The sequence below is a fragment of the Odontesthes bonariensis genome, chromosome 24, assembly GCF_027942865.1.
Source record: "Odontesthes bonariensis isolate fOdoBon6 chromosome 24, fOdoBon6.hap1, whole genome shotgun sequence".
In the NCBI taxonomy this organism is placed as follows: domain Eukaryota; kingdom Metazoa; phylum Chordata; class Actinopteri; order Atheriniformes; family Atherinopsidae; genus Odontesthes; species Odontesthes bonariensis.
In genome coordinates, this window is record NC_134529.1 from 7,442,851 (window position 1) to 7,468,860 (window position 26,010).

At 39.8% G+C, this 26,010-nt stretch overlaps 1 protein-coding gene across 1 annotated transcript in view; it reads right to left on the bottom strand.

Moving 5' to 3' along the window:
* map3k5 (mitogen-activated protein kinase kinase kinase 5) overlaps positions 1–26,010 on the bottom strand; it is a 66,043-nt gene that overhangs the window by 35,146 nt on the left and 4,887 nt on the right. Inside the window, exons 2-6 of the mRNA XM_075458644.1 lie at positions 13,157–13,296; positions 9,546–9,569; positions 5,477–5,670; positions 2,000–2,168; positions 1,215–1,321 (exon numbers count right to left, since the gene is read on the bottom strand). Coding sequence (XP_075314759.1) covers positions 1,215–1,321; positions 2,000–2,168; positions 5,477–5,670; positions 9,546–9,569; positions 13,157–13,296 — 634 coding nt within the window. The remainder of the gene's footprint in view (positions 1–1,214; positions 1,322–1,999; positions 2,169–5,476; positions 5,671–9,545; positions 9,570–13,156; positions 13,297–26,010) is intronic.

Genomic DNA, 26,010 nt, shown 5'->3' on the forward strand with positions numbered 1-26,010 from the left:
AATGAGTCATCCTGCTTTGTTGAGGTAAACTGGCACACTAGAACTCCAGCAGCTGTGTCTCTGCTCACGTTGCTTTGTTCTTCAGTTTAGAGAGTTTTCTGTCATTAACCCTTATTGTATGAATTTGTTGAACAAAATGTGTCAGCATGCTACCTTGAGATCGCAAACAGAGAATAATATCGTGGGAATGGGCCAGACAGCAACTACAAAAACACATACATCTTGGCAAAACCATTTTCCAGTTGCTGCTAATTTAAAGAGCAGCATGCTTTATTGCTGATTGAGGCAGTTGCAGTATGGAAACCGCAGGAAGTTTACACAAAAGCAGCTGGTGAAAACAGCCAGCCAAAACCTCTTGTGTTGTACATCTGTCTTGTTCCTGAGCTGAACAGTTACAAATTAGAATTTGCAGACATTTTAAAAGAAAAAAGGTCTTGTTGAAAGACTGAAAACTCCTAACTGGACAACTTTACAATTATAACATAAAAATACTCGTTTTCACTTCTGCCAAAATGATATAAAACATTACGCATGTACCATCCTGATACATGGAAACACAATAAGAGACGAAGAAAGAGCTCATTATTTTGTATATCAGGAAACCTTGTGTGTAATTGCTTTTAAATGACAGGCACTTAAAAGGAAAACAAGGTGTCCTTCTCCTCAAAATTGGCTTGTAATCTGTCATTTTAAAATTCAATTTTCTAGTCAAGCCAGTTTCAAGAAAGTTAAAATCTGGCAAAACAACATTAAAAAAACAAGAAGGATTGCTGCTATGGTTTAACATGTCACCTGAGTACAGATTTAGCTACCTATTCAATCAATTAAACTCAATAAAATTTAATTTGTATTAGTACATAGCAACTCATCTCTCAGGCTTACGAATGCAGACGTGGGACATAAATGACAGAGCTGAAACAAATTGAATACTATAAAGCAACTTGTTTCATTTTGGTGTGGATGAATAAATTCACACATGTAAATTAGGAAAAAGTAGTATCTAAAAGAGACAGAAGTCATCATATCATTTACGTGCATTATTTACGGTGTAACAAACCTCCAAGCAAACTTTCTAAGAGACTAAAGTTTTTCATTTGTCACGTTACATATTTGTGCATCTGAGTCAGTATGCCTGCATGGTGGGCGGGGGCGGGCTGGTAGGTGGCCATGTGTCACATGGTGCATCACTGTGTCATGCGTGCTCACTATCTTACCGATTCAGTGCAAAGGCGTAGTGGAACTTCACATGTGGATGAGCCATGGGGTCAAAAGTTGGCAGCTTCTCCAGTGTCTCGACCAGCTTCACGACGGATTCATAATCCTACGAGGTATGTAAAGAACAAGCCGATGAGCTCCTGCTTCACCGTCAGCCTTATTGTTGTTAGTGTAAGCAACGAGGGACTGGCGTGTTTCTGACTCCTAAACATGCGCTAAATCTCATCAGGTTCTGAAATGTTCTGAGGCTGGATTGGAGAGCTTCTGATGTCGGTTTGAGACTCAACTGTCTGCTTAACACCAAAAGCACTTCAATAACTGAGTGACCTCTTCATCATACTTTTGTTCCTATGCTTGCATATAGTCACAATACCCACAGGATGTTGAATAATTCAGGACATCCTCAATGCTTGCTGTTCGAATTAATGATTCATGAGGCTATGCGATGCCTTTGGTAAGTGGGACGATATGGACAGTGAGTGCCACCACAAAATGAAGACTAAAAGGTGGTAAAAGATTTCAAAAGTGGATCAATGGATTTGGTTCAAGCTCTCTAAAATAGGTCTGAAATGGCTTTTTCCTTTTGAGAATACAGCATCTTTAATGGAATAAATGTGACCGTCTGTACGAGAGATTCGTCACACAACCGAAAAAGAGACCAATGCTTATTTGACTGAACGCTGTTGCTTTAACAGACCGATGAAGCAACAGCGTGAAACAGTGTTCTGTAAGCCATGTCAGGAAAGGGCTTCTGTTGACGTACAGCACGTCTGCACAGCTGTACCTGGATGTCCCTGTACGTCAGAAGCAGGTTGATGACGACATCGACTGAAAGGCACTCCACGTTGTCCAGACGCTGCTGGATTCGGCTCAGCTCGGCAGCCAGCTCCGTGCCGGTGTAAAGCTCCCGAGCTTTGCGGATCTCATTCAGAATCGTCTCACGGAAATACTGACTGAAATGGAAAAAACATGCAGTTATAACATGCAGAGATAAACTGCTTAAGAGTATATTGCATAGCAATACATGTTAAATCTAACTCAGCTGTATTATGCCATGATAGAGCTTCCTCTGACAAGAAGTTGATGATCTGTGCCACAATGTTTTTTTTCACGATAAACACCATCTGAGCAAAACGTTATTAACGCCTGACTAATTATTTCACAAAGCTTAAGATTTCCTGGAGGAGAAATTTCAACATAATTAGTTTTACATAACTTCAGATCACTCTCCAGTGAGATCAGAGCTAATTTCCTTTTAAATGAGTTTCATGAGCATATATTTGAAATATTATCAACATTTTTAATACTGCACTTTTAACTCAATTTAGTCACAAATTACTTTTCAGATTGTCAAACACAGTACATGAAGAGTTTATGAGACATCTTAGAATGCTTTGTGATAGATTAGTTAGATTAGATAGATTAAGAAAGAAAGGGAGATGGAAGGATGGAGTGAATGATAGAAGTCTGTTTTATTAGCATTTAAATTGTGCAAATATTCCTCTCATTCCTCATCATTTGATAAAGATACATTTTTCATTTTATCTAACCAGGAAAACTAACAAAAAAACCCAAACAAACTAAATTCCTTTGACAAGTAGAAACCATCTGAAACCTTTTAGGTTTTTCAAGGTAATTAACAACAATCAAGAGGCTTTTAAAGCTTATTTGGGCTACCTATCAGGATGCAAAGCAGTAAGATAAAACATTAAACAAGCAAGTTAGCCACATACGTAACTTCAGTAATATCTAGAGCAGAATAGAGCATCCCTCCTGCTAATCAAGTATGATTAGCCATGAGAGGGGAAAACATACGTTAGGAATAACTGCAAAGCAAACACACATACATGTGTGGGTATTCCACAAATAAATGACTAATGTGTGTTAGCAAACTGAAACTGAAACTCAATTAGTTACAAACTAAACATCCATATGTGTGGATCATTTAAAACATCTCACCTCACTCATTGCAGGGCAGCCCAAACAGTAAACTCAATATTATTAACATATATAAACATTATTAAAACTTTAAATTAATTTGTGAAATATTCTCGTTAATTTACTTTAAGTAGTCGTTACAGATGCGGGTCATGTCCTTCACACACTATACTTAATGCATTTCAGTCAGATACAGTAATGGCTGAAAACTCGGTGCATGTTGGTCTCCAGGAGACAAAGTCTGTGTGAACAACCTGAGACGCTATTCCTGGAGTTGAGCTTGAACTGACTGACTGCAGTATTGCCTGTTGGCAGGAAAGCGTCACACAAAGTCCCAGCAGCTGTAACAAATATCTCTTTTCAAAATGTAGATCTCCACGCATGTCAAAGGTGTGGGACTCGCACATAGATAATTACAGATAGTGCAATTAAAAAGAGTGGGACTGTAAACCAAAGGCCTTTTAAAATGAAAATAATAGCAGTGCTGCTTTAACCAGCACTACAAGCTCAACTTTTCTCTTATCAAGAAGTCACAATGGTGTGAATGGTGTATGGTGTCCCCTCTTTTCTGTCCTCTCAAACCCCAGCTGGTCGAGGCAGATGGCCGACTTCCTGAGTCTGGTTCTGCTGGAGGTTTCTTCCTGTTGAAAGGGAGTCGTTCCTCTCCACAGTCGCCTGCACGCTCAGGACGGGAGATTGGACCGAAGAGAAGTTTCGGTGCAATCTGTTGGTTTCCTTAGCTAGGAAATAATTGGCTCTGTATGTATGAATTGGACTAATTTTGATTGGATAATGATTACAATAAATTGGACTCTAGTTGGCTTGAATTGGACTGTATCATTGAAGTGCCTTTAGATGACATTTGTGGTGATTTGGCGCTATATAAATAAAACTGAATTGAATTGAACACAATGGCCTCTTCTTCATCTGAAATCTGCCTTATCAATCAGCCAGATCTCCCCTTGGTTTGCATAAAAACATAAACCAACCTTTTGAATATCGTTTCCGTTTATAATTTGCTCAAAGATATACAGTGAAATGAAAACTTTTGGACCATTCACACATACAGAATGGCCCTATAATTTGTAACATGTTTGATTACTTGAAGAGGAACTTTGCGTTGGTAGGAAATGCTTTAAATAGTTTTCTCATTGGCTTCCTCTTACTCAAACCATTACTTTACCATTAGTGTTTCCTCAAAAAGTTTTAGCTAGGAACCTATAAATTCATAGCTAATTACTCTCCCTGTGAACTTCATCTGGCATTTCAATGGCAACTTGCCTGATTTTGTTTGATTTTATTGTTTTTTCTTCCAATTTATCTATTTGTTCTCTTCAATTTCTTTTATTATTCTCTTGTTGTTGTATTTGCTCGCGACCTTAATTCCGATTTGATGTAAATGTATTGTTTTGTGAATCACTTTGTAATATAACTTTTATATAAGTGCCATATAAATAAAGATGATGATGATAATTACCACAATAATCATTATAATCATCATTGCCATTATCCTCACAGAACTGATGATAAGGTTTACAAATTACCATGAGAACAGAGGAGACTGGGCCTTGCACCTAATTAATCACATTAACAAATCTTTTAAAAAAATATGACATCATCCCAAACGACTGGATTTTAGATATGTTAATGTGAGCACGTGCATGGCTCAATACATACCTCACTGTGAAGCACAGTTAATTTCATCTAAAGATACATTCAGTAGATTTATGTTCTCTGCAAGTGGAAGAGAAAACCTTGCAACACGGGATCAGAGTTTTGCATTTTACGACACAAAGTGGGTGCTGCTGAGACTTTCACTACGTTTGGGACTATCTGAACAGTAATCCATCCTTTTAATGGCCTGGATTGTTAGTCTTCTTCTGCTCTTAGCAAAGGGATTTATAACCTTGGATTGTTGAAAGATTTCCATCCATCTTTTGGGTGGTGGGTGCGGTTTAGTGCCTTGTCAGCTCTGCTTAGGAGCTTGCCTAATAATCTCACATAAGCACTGCTTATGTTTCAGCTGCGCATGCATCTCTGTTTAGAATGCACAGAAACACGCCTATAGTTACTTCTCTCATCCTCTGCACAGAAGTAAAAAATAGGATGTTTGTATTGCTTAATATCCCAACTTAATGTGATGTAAGGGCTGCTTACTGCTTCATATATGTTGTCTCTCAATGGTAGTTGCATAAGCAAGAAACTCTACAGCATCTTTGCAATATGATCAAAACAAAAGATATACAGCATGAAAACTGATGAAAAGAGAACACACACACATACAACATTCAAGCATTTGCTTCAGTTCACACAGCATACTCACTGGGAGTTGGCCTGTGACACTTTGAGCAGTTGGATGAAGCGGTCCAGCAGGGGCATGCAGATGGGCCCCAGCAGCATCTCAAAGCTGGGCTGCATGAGCTCCGTCAGGCCCTTCATCAGGCTGCCCTCACAACAATACACCTTGTTGTGGGGCGTAACCATGTACGGGATGAAGGTGTAGTTAGCTGAGCATGTCTGTTGAGAAAACACAGCCACAGATTTGGATGTCAGAACTCTTCTCATATGACCCTGCTGGCAATGTGTGAAGAAGAATCAGTGGTAATACAAATACTAACAGCAAGTGAACACAATTGGTAGCTTCATATAATGTGCATCCTTTTTTTGGTATAATATCATTAGTTGTATTTAGACATTTACAGATTATGATGCAATTTGCAGTTATATTAAGTTCTGATAATTAAGTTTTGTTACCAGGAATATTATGTACAGCAGAGCCTGTGCAATCACAGCACATAATACACACTTTTGTTAAACATTTAACATGCATAAATTATCTAACAAACACTCTTTGAATCTCATAGACAATGTAAAGCAAAACCATTTCACTGCATTGGGAGGAAGCAGACTGCTTGGAGGAAGTCTTAGCTGTTTCCCCCGTTTCTGACGGTTTAAAGTAACAACACAATGCTTAATCTTGCATCTGTCTGCAGAGAAAATTGTATTTATGCGGTTATGTCTTCTGTGAGTCAGTCTTGAAGCCAGCTGCAAGGAGGGGAGATCTGCATCAGTGGTGAGACCCCCATTAGATGCTGCTTTCTTACAACCACAAACACTTACAGACAGATTTGACATTTTCATGCAGCTCGGTGCACAAGAAAATCAAGCAGAAACCAAAGTCTGGTGGCTCATCTGATGCAAAGCTACCCTGTTATATCCTGCAGCTGTGGTGCTTGGAAATATGTTTGGCCCATGTTTGTTTCAGTTTTAGCTGTATTATTTTATTTACATTTAATTCCAGACATCTGTGTTTTTCTACTATGTCTTTGCATTCGTTTGAACATCACATTATTCAGCTCTGGTCATGATGATCCGGTAGTGGTGAATAAACAGAGCAGAAATGTGCATGTGCTGTTTACAGACATTTTAAAGAGAAAAAAAAGATGCGGAAAATCAACAATTATTATTCTCAAGAAATGCTGTTTTCAAGGAGAGCTGTCCCAAAGATGTCAGATGTGTGGTGACACACAACATGGGCATCTAAAGGTGGCTGGGCTGCAAGCCAGCTGCATCCTGAGCGTAACACTCCATCATGCTTTCAGCTTTTCAGAAAGCTTTGAGAGAACACATTGCTGCTGCTTTCATGGCCAACAGAAAAAAGGAAGTGAAAGGAAGGCTCGGTGTAGGGGCAACGAAAGCCATCCGAGGATAACTACTTCCTCCTGTGCAACAGTGGTTTATGACATCACCGGCTGCAGCTGCTGTGGTGCACGCCTTTAAAAAAAGAAACGTCTGACCCTTGTTTCTCTAAGGTGTAACAGGTTGCGAAATACTGCCGCTATTATTAGCTCCTCTGTGTGCGATTCATGGCATCGTGAGATCACATGGCAGGTTTGTTTTCCCAGGCTTCTGCATCTGATCACTGTGGGGCATCTGATCACCAGTCATTTACAGGTAAGATGTTACAAACCTGAAACATATGTGACAACTGGCTCATGGGGAATCTGGTGAATGTTACTCATAGAATGAGTCATTTATTTAATAAGTAATTCATCTGGTGTGTTAGCCTTGCCCATGATCCATCTGTCCATCTGCAGTGACAGCAGGATTGTAAATGGGAGAAGCATCACTCACCTTCACACAGACTGCCAGACCACAAGCCACTGTTATGAGTTTTTTAAATGTTGCTGTCATTAAATCCCAAAGGAGGAACCAGTCTCATTCTAAATATGACCTAAAGATGACAGTAGCTGACATGTGCACAGTAACACAGGGGAATAAATGTGTAGGAAATGACATCAATTGAGAAACACACGATTAGAGACTAATAACCTAGATTTCCATTCTGATGGCAGGCAGTTAAATACGCTGCTTTTTTAAATCTAAAGGGGGATAAAAAAAAAAACATTCACACCTGCACAGTATTCTCTAAAGCAATTAAAGTAATTTGCAAACACACAGAGGGAAGCTGAGAGCAATTGCCTGTTTGCTAATTGAAACAATATTTAAAGTTAGCACATGAATCTAAAGCTACCCCGCTTTTATAAAGCTTTAAGTTGCAGACTGTCTGGACCGCAACTTTATTGGTTTTGTTAACTTTCATCCCTCTGATAGTGTAGACTTAAAGGAGCATTTATTATTTCTTAAATTAGGGACATGTAAAGTGTTTATGAGCAGTCAGTCTGCATGGTTAAATACGCAGTTCAGAGTGACGGTTGACCCACATCTTTGTCTCAGTATACATGCATGCAACACTGTGGGCTTACTGTGAAAATGTCCAAGACACCAACTCTGCTCTCCTCCTCTAACTTTCTTTGTCAGAGATCATTGGACATGTAAGCACAGCTGAATTCGCTGCGCAAACGTTGTCAAGTTACTTGAATGGAGAGGTTGTCAGATGACACTGCAGTGATAAAATCCAAAGTCTGGAAATTTTATCAAGGTAGCAAGATAACATCTTATAGCAAAACTAATTTTTGGGTGATAATATTGGTGTTTAATAGATAAATACGAAGCTTGCTGTTTACCTTATACTTGTAAATGTTGTATCTTCAACCAACATGTCTGGGAAGAGGTAAATCTACCAAAATGCATAACATTTAGGAGCAGGATCAGAGCTGCAGGTTAGTCAATTAAGGACTGGTAGTTTTGTTAACTTCCTGTATTGCTTACTGTTATATTTAATCGAAAGAAAGAAATACGTATTCAAATTTATACAAAATTGTGATAATGATGGTGCCTGAGGCAAAACCTGCAATCACGTCAATGGGATTGAAAAAAAAAAAACAAATCCAGAATTGCTCTTTAAGAGCACTTATAGAAACACAGAAGGTTAGTTAAGGCTGCACAGACTCGTGCTGAGGGAATTCAAGGGCCTTAATATAACCAGGAAAGAGACAGAACAAAAACAGTGAGAGCACATGAGTGAGATACGTGAGCTCACACTCTGATACTGTGAGTGATAATCAGCTCTCCTCACAGGGTAGGAGTCAATGTCAGAGAACAGTGTGTTTCATGCAGCTCCATCCACTCTGAAAAGCCACTTAAGGGAGCTAAGCCTTTCATGTAACTCCTGAGCATAGACTCCTGGACTACATCAACCCGCTCCTGCTTCTGCTTTAATGACACTAACAGTGCAGGTAGTTTAAATTGAATCATATTTATAAAGGACCTTTTAGCTACACAACCTTTGTGGCTTTTCTTTGTTTTAAATCATTGTAAATTCAACTTCTTTTAATTCATGCTGTTGGCTTAACATTTCAGGACACCATGTTAGACCATTTTTAAACCCTTCTGTAATGGCAAAAAGTTCAGAAACCTAGTGTGTTCAGCAGTCCAACATTACACATCTACGTCTACTAACAATGTATTTGTCATTTTTACCAAAACAAAACCAAAACCAAATCCAAACTATATCTCTATCAGTACCTGATATGCTTCAGTGGGGTAGATCAAATCGGTTTATTGATTGTGGTAGGGACTAAAGTGCAACCTGTGCCAAGAACAGGATTTCCTTGGCTTTACAGCAGCATCTTATTTGAATGCTGCACTTGTTGCAAGTCAAATTTTAAAAATGCTTGTGCCTTTTAAGGCAGCCCATGCAGCGACTGTATTTCATTAGGCAGCTGTCGTCTGTAAAAACACATCTTGAAAGTGGAAGAGAAGATATTTTACATTGAACCAAACATTTATCACAGCTTCTCAACCCCAGTGGGGTTCTTGAGAGGAAACCTTTGCTACACTGAGAAGAGAAGCATAAGCCATTGGATGCTTGGCTCCCTGCATGCTGTAAAAAAGCATATTCTTTGCACCTCATAATATGTGCGATGTGTGAGCAATGGGTGAGTAATGTGTGAAAAGCAAAGGCGAGAAAAAACGCTTTGTCTACTTACAGTGTTCTTCTGGCAAATTATGTCCTGAAGAAGAAGAGCAGAAGAGAAAAATACATTCAGAGATTTGAAAAGAACATTTTCTCCCATGGGTCATTTAGTGTGAAGACACTGAGAATTGCTGAGTAAAACAAAATAAATCCTATTTTTTCCACTTAAATTCAATTTATCATACCATTTTGTCAAAATGCAATTGTCTCTGCGAAATGAATAACTGATGTTTCCATTATCGTAAAATATTTGCGTGCGTTTGTTTTGATGAAGGAAAAGCTTACATCATGTTTGCTATGCCTTAAAGCTTTATCTACAACAAGACGTACCTTCACAGATGCATGTTGAGCATTTACCTTCTAGAATATGAATTATTAAAGGCAGTCTGTGCATGTAACCCTGCATCATACATGGTTCAAGCTACCAGTTGTGTTTTGGCTTTCATTTCATTAACATTTTAGTGAGGAGATAGCTTTTTATCTTACAGCTCTGTATTTGCAAATTAGAAGGGCAATTTTTGCTCTTGCTAGCTTCACTTCCTGTGTAGAGGTTACAGTAGTGTAAAAACGACAAAGCCTCTGCTGGGAAAAGGACGTGGCTAACAGACGTGTCAAACACAGGACTTTCACCCCACAAGCTGTAGTTCGTGTCCTGTATGAAACCAAAAACTGATGTGAAATAATTATCATAAGCTTTGTGGGTTTTTAAAAAAAATTTGTTCATTAGTTAGAATTTGGTTAGCTTAAGGTAGCATTGTTACCCAGTAACGGTATTGTGCAAAAAGGCTTGAGCAATCACCCCAATTCTTTTGAAAACTGCCAGAAAACCAGGAAATGGGTGCAGAGATGTATTGAATCATTTAAGATCCAGATGCATCTCTCAGCTCCTGTGTCAGGTCTTTACTGGATTTTTTCCTCTTTCTTAAGAACATCACTTTCAGATACTGTTCATCTGCTATAGATAGTTTTTTAGACCTGACACTTCTTCTTTTGTCCTCCACTTTTCCAGTTTCTTCAAATGTTTTAATGACACACTGCACACCATGCTGAGATATGCCAAGTTTTCAGCTAACAGCTTATACTGATAATCACCTTGTTGGTGCAAAAATACAATTTCATGTCTGTCAAACTGTGTTATCTTTGGTGTTACACTGATGTGTCAGTGAGAGCAATCATGCAATGTTACTGGCTCACAACTGCACAGTCACTTAAAAAAAAATAGCTTAACTTCCCACAAAAACCACACTGACCCACATGTTAATTCTGTAATGCAGGAATAAGTTGTTTTCTAATTGCTGTCAAACAGTGTAATGTTTGTCACTGATACTACAATGATATCTTTATAGATGCCTGAGGAAGCTGTCCAAGTAAAGTCTCTTGGGGCAGGAGTAGCACCACCCAGCTAGCTGAGTAGGCACCATGGCAGACCACAGGAAGGCAAAACTCCTGGCAAGCAGTTCAAGAGCTGTATCAATTAAAGGAATCTTGTGAAGCAGTTTGGCAGCCCACCAGAGATCAGAGAAGGCTTCCAGAGTGAAGTGGTCTTTTCAGGCAGGGTGAGGAGCAGCACCGCCCAGCTCGATGGATGGGCACCATGGCTGACCACAGGAAGGGAACGCTTCAATCAGGTAACAGTTTGCAAAAAGAGCAGGGAGGGATTTGCCTGAGCTTTTATGCCATGTTTATTTAGAGACGCACCTTTCCTGACAAACTGTACATTACAGTGTGCTGACTAGGATCCAAGTCACCATAAGGCTCCCTGAACTACTCAAAAAGAAAGACACATGTGTTCCTGGGTAGAAGTTGGCAACTGCAGTGAGATTTTAATGAGCCTCTGACTGTGTAAAGTATGGTCTGTCGGCTATAAAGGAACCACAAGAATTTCACTGCTGCTGCATGTCGACACACTTTGACGTTTTTTGTAAATAAGCAGTTTTTCTGACGTCTATTACATAACTGATTGCAATTACCAGAGGCTGCGGCAATTACCCTGTATGATCCTAGAAGTCCTTTTTGTTCACTCACACAAGAATAGCTGAGTGAAAAATCAATGTGACACTGAAAGCTCACGTCCATGTTACAGTTTCCACCAGCTGTGTCTGCTGTTCCGGTCAACTACATTTCCATGAGAAACTAGCTAAATAACACAGTTGGCACACTTTGGTTCATGATAAAAAATGTAGCAGTTAACAGTAGTGTGGACTACCTCAGTAGGAGATGAATAACTAAGCAGAGAGCACTCCTTTACCAAAGTATGTCAACTTCTATGGCTCAGTTTTACAAAAGACAGCAAACAAGAAAATTAACATCAATATTTACCAATGAGGTGCAGTGGTAATGTAGTATCTGAAGGCGAGGATGCATAGGGATGTTAGCATCCAGCATTGTGTTTATGGGAGATTCCGTTTCAGAGTGCAAAATGTAGCAAAGAGCGTTTCTAAGTCTTAAAAGGATGCCATTAATTTTGCTTTCAACATGGCTGTGATTGTTGCTCTGCTGAAGATGCACAGGTGTTCAACATTATCAGAGGGAGGAAAGAACGTGCGAGGGAAGTGATTCTCCTTCCATGTAAATTTCTTCATGTAAATGTATTTTGAATACCAGAAGAAGACATTATCAGAACATCTGGAAAGCCACGTTATCCGACAAGAGGGTGTCATGCAACACCTGCTGCACAAGATGTTTTTGCAGACACCCTTTAACATGTGTAGCTGAGATGTCTATGCACATTTTCCCATGTGAATGCATTTCTAAATGCAAATACAAATCACCAGCAGGCGCCTTCATTTTCTGGAATGATCCCTGTTTACAGATTTCCCAGGGGTGGACCGTAGGCTGTAAGGTTAGTCAAAAATGTTGTCATTAGAATTGTTATTTAGCCAAATTAGGCATTAACGACTCTTCCTCACTCGTGTGTGCCATCTGATCCAAGCCAAACAAAGCAATGACTAAGTAGAGTCTTCTGAAACTCACGGGGGAGTTTATTTATCAAAGGGGACCGGATAAGCAATCTCTTTTCAAATTTGAAGATTTCAACTGAACTAGTATAAAATTTGAAGTTTATATGTTCTGTGTTGAAACAAGAAACAAAATGTAAACTGTGTCATTGGTATCTTACAGGCTCCCGACGACCAAGGTTCGGAATTTTCTCTCACACAAACCACCAAACCACTGAAATGAAACCCCTTAATAAAAGGTAAATACACTTCAATCAACAGATAAAATATTAGATAAACTTGGAAACACTCTGACTGGCAGCTGGTGTGAAGAGCAGAGCAGAAACCCTACCAAAGACAACAAAATTTAATTAAAAAAGGTATCAGCTAGTCCAAAACCAGGAAACACAATTATATGTCCTGATGAAACTCTGTTTTCACCCTCTTTTAATTCAGTCTAATCTAACTGCTGACTTCCTATCACACAATGTTTCATGAAATCATTTCTTATATCACATTAATGATGCATCTACGTGTCGCACCCACCAAATTACATTTCTGCCAACCCAACGCCTCGTCTTGCCTCCAACCAAATATAGTCTTTAATTACTACCTTATGATCTGCAGCAATTGTTTGGACTGTGTGCTGAAGTGACTGCGCTGGTTTCTGTCCATCACGACAACCTACCTGCAAGGACTGAAGGGAGTCTGAGTTGGTGTCGCAATACAGGATGATGTTGTTGGCCATGCTGAAGCTCTCTCTGACTCCCAGGTGGTAGAAAAGTGAAGGCTGGCGGAAAGCATCTGTCATCTCCACCACAGCTATGTCTGATGATGAAAAACAGACCCAGGTAATATATCAGGAGTCAGTGTAGCCATCTAAATTAGTAGCGACACTCTTTTTACGATGCATGAATGGAAACTCACGAATGCCATTTTGCTGGGTGCCTACATTACATAAAAACCCAAGAAAAAAACCCACATTTACACAAAACAACACTGTCTGGTTGGCTTTTTCAGAAAATAAAGTCACTTTGTTAGGGTTAGAAATCAAAACTACTTGGGTATAAAAGAAAAACAGGATTAGGGATTAAAAACATTTTTTAACAACACATACTCATACAGTCATAGATGTCATTCTTATTCTTTACATATAGTTGCTGTCATGATCACTAAAGGTTGCATATTGTTTGAACGCACTTTTTTACAGTGTCTCCTTGCATGAACTAACACCAGGTTTGCTCGTTTTGAGAGAGAAGACTCCTCTGTATTTCATTCTGACAGGTAGCATAGTCATCCCTTTTCTTTTGGGGATCAGAGAGCAGTAGTCAGTCAACTAGCCATCTGAATGGCCCCTTAAAAGAAAAATGGAACTGTAACCCTTGCAAAATAGAGGGTCAGGGGCCAAATGATGAAATTCAGACTGGGCCAAAAAAAAGATCAAAAAGATTAATAGTAAATGTAACATTTATCAAATGTGTTTCCAAGGTAAAACTTATATCATTTCATAGATGTATGGTAATAAATGTTGTTCATCTGTTTTCATTAAAAAAAAAGGGTTGAAGGTTCTTTTGCCCTCCTTTTTAACAAATGCACTTAATAACACACCGACTTCCGATGAATTCAACCATATGATCAGGATCAATAGGTCAAGAGAGCAGCAAATATTGTCAATTGTCACTCAAGCCAGAGGGCCTTCTGGTAGAGGGGTGGAGAGTTCCCAGGCAGGAACAAAACATCCACTGCTTATACCAACAAAACAGCCTGTTCTGTTATGCTACTCTGGTCTAAGCACTGGACTTTTGTCCTGAGAGCTTATTAACTGGTAGGAAGTTTTACAAATACTATATATGTCCCTGACAACCTTTGGGTTCTTGTCTTTATATTAAATTATGCTGATATAAGTGATTAGATATGCTCTTTATCTTGTAGAATAAGCATAACTGTGGACTTCAGTTCCACCCATGAAGTACATTGGTGAACGGTGTCACTTAGGCTGCTACAGATAACAAAAACAAAACAGACGAATGGCTGTGGTCCAATAATGGCAGTGGGGCTCAGAGCCACAGAGATAAAGCTCCACCCTGGTTTTTCATCTGTTTCCAACTATCCACCTCTCTGTGTCAACAAACACATTAGACAGAGCTTAAGAGCTGATATTCTTTGACCCTGCGGAGGGGCTCTTTTACCTCTAATGGATCATTTTAAGCTGGAGCACAATAACACCGGAGAAAAGGAGCAAATCATTCAGTCATTTCAAGCCGATTTCAATGTGAACTAAGACAATAGACTGCTCTCTTTGAAGATTTTAAGCTGGAAATCATGTTTTGAGATAGCATAGCCAAGCTAGACCAAGGATTTCATAATCCTGACAGCTTCTCCAGTTTCCTTGACAAGCCAACAGTTACTCAAGTGAAGATTTGAGACTTGACATGACGAAGCAAACGCAATAGTTATTTACTGAGCTTTGCTGCAGAACACTGACAGCACTCATCAATCTTCCTATGATAAATATTAATCAAGTGCATGCAACACTGACATTTTGCAGATATTTAAAAGGGTTGCAAGTGAGAATGCAAATATCTGCTATTTAGTCTAGAGTTAATGCAAAGTCAACTTCCCAGTAATAAAACCAGGAAACGACAGAATGAGCCCATGTGGGAAGTCAGCAGGAAATCATCCAAAGAAGTGTGTTTACAAGCTGATAGCATTATTGTTTCACATTGTTTTCTTTGCTGTTTTTTTGCTACTTTCCACTGAGATAGTCTCCACATATATATATATATATATATATATATATATATATATAAGATGACAACAACAAAAAAACAATCATCGATATAGATAAGAAGGGAGTCTCATCCGCAGTCCTTAAACATGCTTTAAAGTAAACAATTTTATTGCTCCTGAATCCTGCTACACCAGTAAACCTAGTTGAGAAATCACATCTAATACAAAAAAAAGTCTTCCTCTCTAAAGTGCTTGTGTGAATGTGCAACTGAAGAAAGCGGGGATCTGATTCTCTGGACATTTTCTAATGCTTAAGAGTACAAAAAGCTTATAATTCACCCACACATAAAACCACAGAAAATTACTACTTTCCATCTCTTTGGTTGGTTTTAGAATCTCTGTTTTGATGGACTCCTGCTGCTTTTATCAGTATCAGTTTAGTTTTTTTCACAGAAAACCTTATGGTCACACTGTTCATTATCTACATGAACATATAAAGTATGAGTACAGATAATTGAGCACTTAGCAGCTAAAGAGAAAGATATCTAAGGAATGGTGAAGACCAAACAGCAAATTTTAGACGCACATTAATAAGGAGGTCAGAAACATGACTCTAAATGTTGCTGTGTTTCTGCTGAGTGTGTAAATACATGATTGTTTGCCATCTTGAATAAAAAGGTGATAAAAATACGGGGATGATTGAACAACCAAATTACCTTTGCTCTCATGGAAGCTATATAAGATTATTCAAATGTTTCAACAGCATTAGCGAAACTTTCATTATCTTAGAGTTAAATGGGCAGATCACTGTCTGCCAACCAATCCATAACTGCAAATTAGTCAAAGCAAGCGTGCAAATGCTCACAATTTTAGAGCAGTTAACATCCAGCAGTCAGTTTAATTCCGTGCCCTTGTGATTACATGCCAACACAACGTGCAGAGAGTTACGGTGGAGAGCTTTGAGCAGGGATGAGAGGCCATGCGGCTCCAAGCACTCAACATCAGGACATGCAAATTCAACAAGGGAGTAGGTACTTGTTGCTGGCCCCCAGATGATGAGTTTCTCATCATCAACCCCCTCCTTCATGCATGCTTTTCAAAAACAGCCACACATTTTCATTACAGCTCAGCAGGCAGAGGACAGGATAAAAGGGATTTTAAGCTCTCTGGCTCTGTGCAGTGATTTGAAATATCAAGTGGGCAGTGTTCTCTGACTGAGCAGCCAGTATCTTCCCATCAGAATGCTTGCTGTCTGATTGAGTGCAAGTCAGGGTGAGCTTTGTGGACTGTGAGACGGAGCGATAAGTACACCTTCATCTGCATCACGACAGACTGCTGCTTAACAACTTGTTAGTTCCAGATCTGTAGCACGGGCAAACGAATACTGTCACGATCATGCACACCAGCTTGTTTTTTTTTTCATGTTCTGGTATCTTTGAAGGTCTAAACAAAAGGTAACAGGCTTGTTGGATTAACTGAACGTCAACAAAACAAATAGTTCTCACACCATGCCATATCTTCCTACAACCCTCAGTAAACGTGAGCAAACACATAAAAGGTTGTTTATCTTCTTCTCTACCTGTCTTATGCAGAAAAGGTGCAGCTGAATGTCAACATCCAGACAGTGCAGGTTGCCTGATGAATAAAAGATAGGCTTGTCTCACTTCTCTGCTGGCAGTAACCCCATCAATATTACATTTGAAAGGGATTTTAATGCAAACAGGCCATTAAAAGGCAGCAGTATGATACAACTCATACAAGAAAAGCAGCAATGACTAGCTGCCATAACTTTGCAGGAGAATAAGCCAGAGCTGAGGTTAATGTTTGCTATTATAGTAAATATAAGTTAAAAATGAGAAGTAAAGACAGTTGTTTTGGCCTCAGAAAGATGAGATGAGCGATTAGTTTTCAGAAAGGCTTTTTGTTCACAGCAAAGCCCCAAGAGCTGACAAACACTTTAACAAGTAGCTGATATCTTCAGTGTGTATATCCGAGTCTAATCTAATATGAAAAAAAATAAAGCATTCCAGTGAGAGGCCACATTTACTGAACAACCTGTAACCTGCAATCACAAAGCAGGGTGTAGGAGGTTGTGTTCATTTATGAAACATAGAGAGAGTAAGTCCTGTTTTTTCTTTTTAAATCTTTACACTCCTCTTTTTGGGGTTGCATTTCTAAAAGTCTCTCTTATTTGTTTATAGAAGTTTAAATGCAGTTCTTGTAGATGTTCTGTTTAACAGAAATGGCTGTTGTTTTGCATAAAAAACTCATTTACTTCTTCCTTAAAAGTACTAAATTTCTGCAGTTCACCGTCTGTATTTTGAGTCCAAATAATGAGCTTTTAACATGATGTGAACACAAAAACGTCTAACTTAACAAGTGATTACTGTGTCTGCTTTTTGCCATATTCAGGCAAGGGTTCTTAATTTCATGGAGATATATTGCACATAGTAACTGATTCAATAGCACAACCTTCTTATATTTCTGGAGAGCATTCAGATGTACTGATTGCTTACTAATCCAACACCAGAGTGAAATGCATACCAATGTAATAGCAGACCTGATAAGTGTTGACAGAAGGCTGCACACAGCCACCAGCAGAGTCTCGAATCTTCTAGTCATGCTTTTGACAGATCACATGTTCTCCCCTCAGCTGTTTTTTTAATCTCTGCAATCACCCTAAATCACAAATAAATATGAATCTGTCTTCAACAAGATAAGATGAGATAAACTGTCAAAAATGTGCAAAATGCCTCGAGTGGTGCACTGATAATCTTGCCACAGCTCCTATGCCAAGGCTGGCTTCTGTTGACCAAAACTAAATTGATTCCCTCGCCTACTGCTCAAAGCAGAGGAGGCAAAATAATTCAATACTCTCTCCCACTGTTATGGCTTTCAGCAGCACTTGGCCTGCTGCTGCAGGTTCTTCAAGCCCAGTGGTGCCTCTGAGGGGGAGAAAGAAGGAGAGGAGAGGGGGAGGGAGGCAAACAGTGATGAGCGGGTCAGAGAGAGGAGAACTTCATGAATTCATTTAGGATTGCTATGTTGTCTTTTTGGCTCCTCTTTACAGAGCCTTCCCCTACAGAGTCTCCACCAGTTCCACAGGCCCTTTTAGAGAGGGGCTCTGCTTAATATTTCAATCACAGCTGGATCAAGATGACACTAGAAACTGCTCAAGTGGCGATGGGATTTTTTCTGCTGTGCCCTGAGCAAAAATGAGCACATAGATTTGGATACAAGTAAATCTATTTTGATGAGAGGAGGTTGAGGATGAATGTAAACTGTTGCTCCCAACAGCCTTTGGCAATAAACAACCAGGAAACACTGTGCATCAGTTACTCTATGCATCCCTACAGCTATAGCACAGGGTACACGTGCACAACACAAAACAGCATTCTTGTCTACTTCAGCTAAGAATGCACTCATATCTGTGTTCCTATGAGCAACTAAGATTTCTGAACTCTTTACCTACTCTCTGAAAGTAAGCTCAAGCACTGTCACCTCATTAACTAAGGTCATTGACCACAGGGGAGGGTAGACACATAGGCCGAATGGTAAATGGAGGGCCTTGCCCGTCGCTGCGATACTTAACCTCTTTTACTCGGGACAGACCATCTATCTTCAACTTATGGAAGCATGTCATCTTTTCCTTGGCAAGAGCCGTGACCTCAGAAGTGGAGGTAATGAATTGCAATCCAGCCACATGAAACTGGGCTGCAAACTGCTCCATGAGCACGGGAAGCCCTCCAGCAGGGATGTCAGAAGGACAACATCACATGTAAAAACACCCGACTAAATGGAACTATAGGGCTGCATTGGGACTGGCATACTGCGGGTGCTGTGGGACCTGATGCAAATCTCACAGGAGCGTGCAATTTTAATGCTGCCTCAGACAGGGGAGGCCAGTCAGAAAATACACTGCAGCTCCTGCAGGGACAACAGCTCTGTTGGCTTTCACCACAGTGTTGGCATTAACAAATAAACTGGTGAGAAATATTAAAAAAAGGACCTTGTCAAGTTGGAACAAAAATACGAAACATGATTTCTTGTTTTATTCTTATTTGATGATGACTGGCATGTCATCTAATGAAAGTAAGTTGCATGTAATTTAGAAAGCAAAACTTTTTCTTTCTTATTGCAGCTTCATGCTTGCACTACGCTTGCGTATCAGTACAAATAATTTTGTGAATGCAGATAATCAGGTGCCTGTTTTCATCCCTGCAGCATTTAGCTGCTATAAATACCATCACATTTGTTAGATTATTCACACTATGTGGGACCTGGAGCAAGTGGTGATGGTCAGAAATGTAGCAGTAGCAGGATTACAAAAACAATTCCGTGCAGGGCTCTAATGTGAACTCCTGAGCTCTTTGTTGCATTACTTCATCATAGTGGCTAATCCTAAGTCCTATTAAGAACATTTCACTTCAAGATGAAACATGCAACCTTGAAAAACAACTAAGCGTTATAATAGAGAAGCAGAAACTCAATCCAAAACAGAGCCGAAACTAAAAATGAAACTAAAGTCGTAGCCACTGATATATCTCTGCATCTCAGGAAATACTAGAGAAACACTGATTCTGGTCTTATCCCTCTCTTTGTCAGAGGCTTAATGGCTGAAGAATGCAGCTTATTCAATGGAGGAAAATCTGAAAGTCTGCTGTTCAGTACTGCTCAGCTGTGACACTGTGGCATGTACGACTCACTTGGAGTCATTCTGTGCTCTAAGCTAAGATATGGCACTAGATGTGCACTGTTGTCTGCAGCTGTATTAAAGCAAAGCTTGAATACAAAGAACTGTCATATCTGTTTAAACTTTAACTTGCATGACAACCTTCCCTGCAAGGTCATCACGTCCTGCTATGAGGTTCCAAATATTGTGCATGGAAACTTTGATGTTGAGTTTGTGAAAACCGCTTTCCCTGTGAGTGTTCAAGAAGCTGCACCTGCATCCCGTTCTGCTGAAGCAACTTTCAAGGAACTCACTCAGAAGCCTTCCCCATGCCCACAGAACAACAAATTCCCAATGCTGGTCGACTGTAGCGTGGCCAACATCCAAATTTGCCAGTCCAAAGGTAGTTTCTCTAAAGCCTTGTGCAGGCACAAAAACCAAGAGAATGCAGCATCATCAAAAACATATCACAAATGTTCTGTTCTTGCAAGGCTACAACACTGTCCATACAGCCTGTTTCATCTGGCAGGGAATAGGGAAAGATAAAATGTTTTCATAGGTTAGCATGTGCCCTTATTTTAGCCTAACAACCCTTCATATTTGAGAAAATGTCATCACACGGCAGTGATAAAAGCCTTTGCAATTACATTAGCGACTGCAGTGTATACATTATTCACTCGATGGCCAGCTGTGTAGATCTGCATTTTCATCAGGCGCACCCCAGTTTAACTCAAGCATGGGAAGTGCACGAGGTAAATAAAGCACTGATTACAATCAGTTAGATAACAGCTACACATATGATGCTGTAACCATGGAGACTCAGTAAGGAAATGTCTGTAAATGGTATGCATGAAGCTATCAGTGTGTATTTAGCAGTTGTAGATTTCCCCCTGAACTCTAATGGAGGAGCAGGGAATGAGGCTTGTGTTAGTGGGGCAGAGTGCAGCGGGATCTTTTCCCTGGAGCTTGGCCCACACAGAGACAGAGAGAGACAGTGGAATTACTGTCTCCATGCTCCACTGGAAATAATTTCCCACACTCGAGAAGTGCCTCACCCCCAGAAAGAACCACATTTCCAGGAACAGCAGCAGTGGATGGTTGGAGTGTTTCTACATGTTTTGACAGGTTAAAGTGACAGGGCAACAGAGCTGTTGACTTAATACTACAAACTCAATGTATTTGCTGGATTTGTGCTGTAAATAAATGCTCTACATACAATGTTTTGCACAAAAATAACCTTAAGCATTTCTATATGTTTTGAGTCGCTACACCCAAAGACAGAACATAAAGTTTTGGTATTGAAGAGAGGTTTGAGGCCCCAAGAAATTAACCAAAGAGGATAACAAGCTGTCCTTTTAAGTTCAAATAGAGACAGATGCAATGCTCTTTTTCAAAGTTCAAACTTAGAAACAAATAATTTTTAAGTAAAAACAAGGAGGTGCATGTCTGGTCCCTCAGGGAGTCTGTATTACACACGAGGAATGACATTTTTATTGCTGCTTTTCAATTGTCTACTTCACCATAAATTTGGTAAATTGAGGGAAAATAATGAAAACAGAAAATCAAACCATAAATGGGGGCTTTGAAGTATACAGGCGTCTTGATGCAAGCCATGTGACTATTAAAAGGTGGGGTGAAAAACTTCCCAGCAAGTGTTCAAACATCCATAATGGATTCCAAATCAGATTCAGTTACAAGTGGAGAAAAAAGCAAATGAATAAAAAAAGAGACACAAAGCATTCTTCAAAACAAAACAAAACAAATAGAAAAACCTAACCCTGGGAACGGAAAAAAGATCTTTTATACATCTTTCAAACGAACAATTCTGTCTGCAAAATCCTTCTTTTCTCCCAGAGGACCGTGTGGGAAATACAAGACAATGGTTATTCAGCAGTTTCGACGCCCTGCCTAGCAGAGAGATTAATGCTGTCTTTATTTTTAGATACAAGTGTGCTGGAAAGCCTCGACCCAGAACATAAACATGATGCAGGAAATGAGACCAACCTGCCAGCCGCACTGCTCTCCTGGCAGAGTGGTCATTTTCACCTCTGCTCCACTTTGTAAAAATCTCTGTGTGAAGAGGCAACAGACTGCAGTGCCATTGCCCCCAGGGTGGAAAATGGCTGAGAACAGAATATGAATTCATCCACGGCTGGCAAACGCACTGGAGGAAATTCTTTGTTGCAGTGCAAGTGACTCTGACATGCCGACTTGTTGACCTGCTCGCTTGCTTTTTAGGGGCAAAGAATTCCCTGAGACAAGAGGAATTTGCATCAGTGCACTGAAAAAAATCTCTTTCACAATTCCTCTGTATTTTCAGATCACTTCCTGGTAAATGGAGGGCATTCCTGAGAACACACTGTTATAACATCTTGTATTTAGGAGATGTCAAGGGAATGATGATATCTTCGGTTTTGAAGGATTATTTATCAGCGCCAGGGACAGCTGGTCTACCATGTTGATGCTTATAATGTAGATTCCTGCAAACCATTATGTAAATATTATTTAATATCATCCAGCTGATGGAACCATATTAGCTTTGGTTATCTTCTGACTTTTCTTCTCTTGTGCCATCATAAAATCATAAATACCATCACACCATGAGTATCTGATCATCTGCATGAATGCCTGGAACAAATTTCAGATATTCAGACATGGTGAAACGTTTCTACAGCTCTTAAGGGAAGTCTAACACATTTTTGTGCATCCAGTAGTTTGTGACACAGGCTAAGATCTGCAAAACTAACAACACATCCACAACTTAAATAAAGTGAAGAAATAAATACAATAAAGAAAAACTTTAAGAATTGTATGATAAGATACAAAATACTTGATTGTCTCCAGAAGGGGGATTTGTCTTGGACTCAGATGCTGGTCACAAAGAGGCCTTCACAGTTACAGAATGATTTGTTGTTGATGGTGTAAAATGAAACAGCTTTTTCTTCCCCACACAATAAAACATACTCTCTTGCCACCAATGCAGTTTTTACATCCACTTCACTCTGTGACCCTTATGGCGTGCAAGCAGAATCACAACCCTGAAACAAACCAAACAAAAGCTGCTCAATTTGTGTGTGAAAAGCAACATTAGAGACAGATGAGTAACACATCTGTCTCTAAAGTGTTATAATTAGATACTGTAGAGTGCATTGTCAACGTGTTGCGTGCAGCTATGTGTTTGTAAGATGAGAAAACAAGAATGTCATGACGGTTGTTCTGCCTGTGAAAAAGCAAGGGGCACTTTACAAAGGCTGCAAACTGGCAGATAAACTGCTTTCCACAACAAATGAATAAAAAATAAATAAATCTAAAATGAATCTTGCTTCAAGAGGAATTCTACAGATCTGAGCCATTCACTGCTCAATGCTGCCTTATCAAGATCGCAAACAAGATATGAGTCAGGTGCTGCTCACTCTTCAGTGGCTTTCTAAAGACGCTGGCTACCCAACCCTGCTGCAACTCACCTCAGGTGAACCCTGATAAGCCCTGAAAGGGAGCTTTGATACACCGTCGAAACTGCTCCATCACCTCCGCTCATTTTTCTGCACTTAAAAGATTATGCATGGGATTTATGCAACACTTACATTTGAGGAGTTCCAACAAGGGCAAGTGAAGCATGCAAGGATGCCGCGGATCTCTGTTATTAGTCTGATACGACCTGTGTTTAATCGCTGACATATCACATTTTCTTTGTCAAGAGGATTTCACGCCAACAATCAATGAAGTAACAGTCAGCTTCTGATTTTGAGCACGAATAGAAGTTTTCTCAGTAACGTGCATGTGCAGTTCTGCCTGCAGCCTACCTCTCCTGCTGAGTTGGGGGGCAGATTTCCCCAGACGCCAGTGAGTGGCCTGTGGGCTAATTCCTTCTGACCTTGCGCTCTCTAACCCCTGAAATGCAGCCAAGCATGCAGAGTAAACAGGAGGAAGGATAAACAACTTATCGCCGGGCTAACTGAAGGGATTTCAGAGCAGCGTGGCTTCCCAGTCTGGAAGTGGATTGTGCACACTTATGCCGGTGATTCCTGAAATGCTCTCAACAGAAAGCTGTACGCTGACATCCAGCGGGGCTTACAGTGGACACAGTAAGGTCTCACCACTGTGCAAGAACTACATCTGTGTAGCTGCACTGTACTAACTAACCCTGTGAGTGATGTTGCCTATTTTGTGAAGACATCCATGAATTTTGCAGTGCAACGCTGTAGCTTAATCATGTTTTAAGGTCAAGTGCCAGCTAATATGCATTACTAAGCAATAAGCTGATTACATCACAACTTTTATAACTGATGAGTCATTCATCAAGTACAAACACACAACAATCTGCAACTGTAGCCTCTTAAATTTGAAATATGCTGTAAATCGGATCACCGGTTGGATGGTTTTTAAACAGTATTGTGCAAGAGTCTTGAGCAATCACTCATTACTTTATAAATTGCCATAAAAATGGGACATAGGTGATTTACAGTGATTTACTGAAACATGCAAACATAAATGTTAATACAGCATATAAGGTAAAAACAGCTTGAAAGTCTGCATTTGGTCTGAGATCCTTTATTCTTCAACACAGCCTGAACCCTCTCAGACAAGCTTTCTGTCATTTCTTTCAGTCAGGGGTGTCAAATTGATCCATGAAAGGGCCGTGTGGGTGCAGGTTTTTGTTCCAACCCTGCAGCAGCACAGCTGACTTGTTTCCTTCAATCAACTGAACTGGTAAGACCTTCAGTGCAGACAGTTCAGTTGATTGAATGAAACAAGTCAGCTGTCCTGCTTTAAGGAGTCTTCAGGAATAGTTCTCCAGACTTCTTGAAGGACATCCCAAAGCTCTTCTTTGGATGTGGGCTGCCTTTTGTTCCGTTCTCTGTCGGGATGATCCCACACTGCTTCAGTAATGTTGAGCTCCGGGCTCTGGGGAGGATGAGGCTGAGGCTTCAGTGAGCAGAAGATGGATCAACTGAAGGTCCAGATGCATCTCTCAGGTCCTGTGTCAAGTGAATTTTCTTCCTATTTCTAAAAGACATCACTTTCAGATACTGTTCATCTGCTGTAGATAGTTTCTTTAGGCCTGGCACTTCTTTTCTTTTGTCCTCCATTTGTTCAGTATCTCAGTTTTTTAAAACCACAGTGCAAGCCATGCTGCGATATCCCATGCTGAGTTTTCAGCTGACAGCTCTTTGGGAATCATCTTATTGGTGAGAAAATACTGTTTTACGTCAGTCAAGCTATATTTTCCTTAGTATTCCTTGCCAAGTCCCTAATGATACAGCTTAAAATGGGTTTCTTGCTAAGTTTTCTGAAATATGTAGACACAAAATTGGTTCATCCTTTAAGTTAAATTACTTTTTTATACTTGAATTATTCATAGGTCGCTTTTAAGTAGTTTAACTAAAAATAAAAAAAAGTTAAGGTCCAAGTAGTGGACTGAAAATGAATGAAAAAGCAGCCAATGTCCAAAGAAAATGTTTTAAAGAGCTTTAGAAAGCCGGAGAACTCTATACCACTGATGATTAAAAGAAAGTCTGGCCCCATGAAAACAAATATCTGAAGAAATAAGGGGTGGCTCAAAACTTTTCCACATTACAGTAAATCTTTGATTGCACAAATGAAAGCATCGTCTATGCTTATTGAAACCCTACAGAGAACATTTTCTATATTTCTGGACACATAAATGGTAATAAAAGAAAGAAAGAGAAAAAAAATGTGATATATGACCTCAGAATGTGTTGGAGTTGCAATTAGGCACTTAAAAAATCTTTCGTCAGAGTTTGCCAAGCCTATACTTCTACAGAGTCAAAACACAAGTGTGCGTGCGGCCTGAAAACAATTTGTGACTTTTATCTGTGCTGCTGGCCGGGTGGTGAACAAACAGTCAGACTGAAGCAAAGCTTCTAACAAAGCGTGCAGGGACTGTTCTTAAAGTCACTGTGCTCCCCATAAATTATACAGTAATGTTGCCCAATCATCAACTGGAGAGATAAAGCGCCGCATTCCACAGTGATGACCCAACGCCCAAACCTGCTTAAACAGGTAAAGCAACACAGGTGTGAATAATCAATCAGTCTTTAACCCATCAGTGTTTTAACATAAAGCTACTGAAACATGGTGAAACTCCTTTGTGAGCACTTTTTAGATCAGGCGACTAT